Here is a 4,173-nt window from a genome sequence, read left to right as displayed (position 1 = left end):
TAGAGAGACATAATGTTTTTGAATGAGGAAGCATTTATTAAGAGCTATATAAATTACTATCTCGATAATAATATTTTTGTTTGAGTATGAAAAGTGATATTATGTTGTTGTAAGTGTTATTATGTGATGTAAAAGAGATTAATGTTGTTTTGAAGGATGGTCTCAAAATGTGTCTCATTACTTTAGTGGAAATTGTAGTTAGTGTAGAATGCTGACATCGATTGGGATGATGACGACGACGACGATGATGTGGGGGTAAGTATGACGATGGCGATGATGACGACGATGCTGATGATGATAATTTAGTGATGAGGATGATGATAATGATGAAATAAACAAAACCAATGATCGCGGTAATGATGGAGACGATGATGAAGACGGCAATGATGATGATGATTACGACAAAAGGTATTAATGATGATGAGGGTGGTGATGATGATGATAATAATAAGTAATGCTGATGACGACGACGATGACGATGACGATGATGACACAATCATCAAGTTCATCATAATCACATTACTATGAATGGATGTGTGGATGTGAATGTGAGTGAATGTTCTGCTCAGTGCCTACTGCATTGTTCGGCATCTGAGTTACGACAATGTTAGCTATGTCTGTCTTGTTTGTGTTTATTCTTAAGGTAAGAGCACTACAAATATAAAAATAACAATAATTGTAACTATAATAATAATATTATTATTATTAACAATAAAAATAATAATAATAAGTGAAACGACAAGATACTTTACAATGCAAAAAATGTGGAAGAGCTGGCAACATTCATAATAATATTATGATTGTTACTATTATTGTTGTTATTGTTATTGAATATATTATCATTATAATTAATATTTAAATTAAAAACGTGAACAACCAACCAATTGTAGTATGCATAATATAGCCACACAGACTTGAAGGCACTTAACTGACGCAGACATCGTTTGGCTGTGCGTGTGTTTGTGTGTGTGTTTTTGTTTTAATATATTAATTAAATGTATATATGTGTGTGTGTGCGTGTGTGCGTATGGAAGTCATTTAAAAGCATCACCATTTTCTGATGATTTTTTTCAAAAATGACATTTTCAACCAATTAAATTCAGTTAACAGAAAATTTTTTCCCTATCGCATCTAACATTTTCATTTTTTCTAAGCGAAAACCGTCTTTTTTTATGTTGTGTAGTTATACACATACAAAACCAGTATGTCATCAGAAGTGAAACATGTAACTGAAACATTAGCTAACATTATACGTTGTCTACATCCTATCGATGATTCTAACATTTAAGAATACTGATCGACAGATTTTAAATTAAAATGTAAACGAAAATGATATTTATGCCAAATCTTTCAATCAATAAAAAAAACTTGAATTCAACATAAATGCTCTAATACAATGTATACTTTTTATTATTTAATCAATAAATCAATAAAAAAATCTCACCTTTAATCTCTACTTTCAAAAAAATTTTAAATATCGACAATGAGAATGAACAAGTGAAGGATTGAGTCGGCTGTCACCATTATATATTTGCAAGCGTTCATTCAGTTTCTACATTTAATAAGTGTTTAGAGCTTTCAATTGTGTCTAAAGCTTCATAATGACAGTAGCAGGCATTCATTGCTCGTTGATGATTCGTTGTGTTGTGCAGTTTTACTCTCTACATGTTGGTATGTACGTCGGAATCCACGCTCATTTAGTTGTATGCTCGACGAAATGTCGTTGCGTTAAATATTTGCGTGTGTTTTTAAAATTTTGCTAGTTTGTTAAAGTAAGATTTAGGTTAGTCGTTGATGTTTGGGCTTAGTTAGTTGCAAATGAACTAACAACAATCGAATACATGTTGCGCACTATGTTGTTTATCGTTGTTTCCTTTATATTTGTTGCATACACATACATACATATATGTTTTGCTGTATGCATACGCAAACACACTAGAGTATAAATACTGAACTGGTTTATGCATGAGCGTGTGAAAGTTGATTAAAGCGTTACTATTTTCTCATTCAAAGTATGTTACATTATTTATAACATGCCTAAGATAGTGTTGTACCTAAACCTACATAAACCATTCTGTCTATTTGAATCAAAATATTTGGTCTCACCTATAGGCAAATAAAAAAAGGTTGAAATCGCAAAAGACTTAAATAACAAGAAAGGTAGCGAAATAGTGTAAGGGCTGAAAACGCGGTGAGAGAGAAGATGAAATAACTCTACATAACATTACATCGCATTATGTTAACTACATAACATTATATTACATCAACCTCCTAGATCATACTCAATTACTCTATTTGGTTGTTGGAAAAATTTATACAAATTTCCAACTGCGTGATCTTAACTGATGAGAATTAATAGAAGGTCGAATTAAAATGAAAGATTCTATCTCTCATAAATCTATCACTATACTTCGCATGCCTTTGAATTTATTATTTAATTTTTAAAAAATCAGACGAAAATCTTTTTTTACAACAAAGCGCAAATTTATGATTTCCTCATGACAAATGTTAGTAAGAGTCATTGAGCAATCATCAAGAAGCTACTCAGAATAAAAAAATTCTACCATTAACATTTTATCTTTTGGCATTTATATGTTAATTTAATCATTTAACTCTTAGTCATATTGATGGTATTCATTTTTTAAAGTATTATTAATCACAAATTGTAAATCTTTCTGAAGAGTTATTATTATAAAAGCAGTTTTAATCGTAGTAATAATAACGTTTATTACTTCTTATATAACAAAAATAACAGCTACATTATATAATAGCGACATGTTTGAATGTTCAACAAGCTTCAAAAGCAAAGAAACCATAAGAAAATTATAAAAAAAAACATTTTAAATAAAAATTAACCCAAACAAATAGCAAAAATAATTCTATGCTAATTTTTTATGATTTTCGATCTAATGTTTTTGTCAAAAAAGCGCTATACAAATGATTTTTTCTCAGCAAAACACAAATTAGTGTTTAAAAATTGTTTATAAAAATCTCCTAATCAATAAATCTTAAGTAAAGCCCAGATAAAACATGGTCAAATCGTCAGATACATTCGTCCAATTTATTTCTAGTTGGTTTAAACTTCTGTGAGAACATAGTGACATTAAAAAATTTTGCTTACAAATTAACATAAAATAGATTAATGAAGTATTTGTGTATAATTACTACTTAAATTATATTTACTAACAATATCAGTAATTATCTTTACAATAGTAAAAGCAATTAGTATTATAATGGTACGAATTAACGCGTGTAGAATAAAAGCTTTAAAAGCGAATATTAAAAATATTTCAGCGCCTTTTTCGCAAAATAAATAAACATTCTCAACTAAAAATAAAATTTATCAAATAATCAATCGGTGATATTGAAAACCGATAAAGAACCGTTATATTTACCGACAGTTGCCGGAATCAGACTTCGTGCTTCACTTTGCTTGTCAATATCGAAGCCAGTATCAACGTGATTAACTGGTGAAAAAAGTACAAAAAATTGATTATTATTATTTTATTATTATTGCTATTATTAGTAGTAGTAGTAATATTTCATTTTTCTTCTTCTTCTCGTGCCTTATCCTTTCAGGACATTGGCGACCATCGACCTCCACAAAACCCGATCTTTAACACTTTGTAGAAGTTGAAATATAGTGATACTCAATAATTCAATAAGTGACACAAGGACTTTACAAAGGTTATTTATTGTTGATTGCGATCTTTTTTCTCTGCAATCTTTCCAGTAGTTGTTAGATTTTCCATTTTTTTCCTTCCGCATGATGTGACCAAAAAACTTTAACTGCCCCGTCGAATTATCTGTAGTAATATCTCCTTTCCATAACAGTACTGTTTTAATACATTCTCATTCAAAGTATGAGAGGTCCAAGTAATTTTCATAATTCTTCTAAAAACCACATCTCAGTAGCGTTAATCTTTTTTTCATTTCTCTAGAAATTGTCCAGGACTCAGAGCCGTTAGTTAGCACAGGAAAAATTTAAGACCCTAACAGTTTTTATTTTGTTGATGTTCTGATTTTACTGTTGGCCAGGATATTTTTCATTTTAAAACATGCATCTTTTGCCATTGCTCAATGTTCAAATTTTCCAATTCTTCCACAGGCTCCACGTGTTTCAGTCTATCAAAAGCTCCGGAGTAATCGACAGAACATATAAACAAGTCTTCC

General features: G+C 30.0%; 1 protein-coding gene across 1 annotated transcript in view; it reads right to left on the bottom strand.

The window, feature by feature from the left end:
* Nucleotides 1-3,768, bottom strand: part of HELRODRAFT_163643 (hypothetical protein) — a gene marked incomplete at both ends in the record, with an annotated part of 6,506 nt that extends 2,738 nt beyond the window's left edge. Inside the window, 4 exons of the mRNA XM_009027464.1 lie at nucleotides 577-652; nucleotides 882-948; nucleotides 3,384-3,467; nucleotides 3,624-3,768. Coding sequence (XP_009025712.1) covers nucleotides 577-652; nucleotides 882-948; nucleotides 3,384-3,467; nucleotides 3,624-3,768 — 372 coding nt within the window. The remainder of the gene's footprint in view (nucleotides 1-576; nucleotides 653-881; nucleotides 949-3,383; nucleotides 3,468-3,623) is intronic.
* Between the last annotated feature and the right edge of the window lie 405 nt (nucleotides 3,769-4,173).

Source organism: Helobdella robusta (genome assembly GCF_000326865.2).
Source record: "Helobdella robusta unplaced genomic scaffold HELROscaffold_5, whole genome shotgun sequence".
Lineage (NCBI taxonomy): Eukaryota > Metazoa > Annelida > Clitellata > Rhynchobdellida > Glossiphoniidae > Helobdella > Helobdella robusta.
This window is presented reverse-complemented; position numbering and strand designations above follow the sequence as displayed.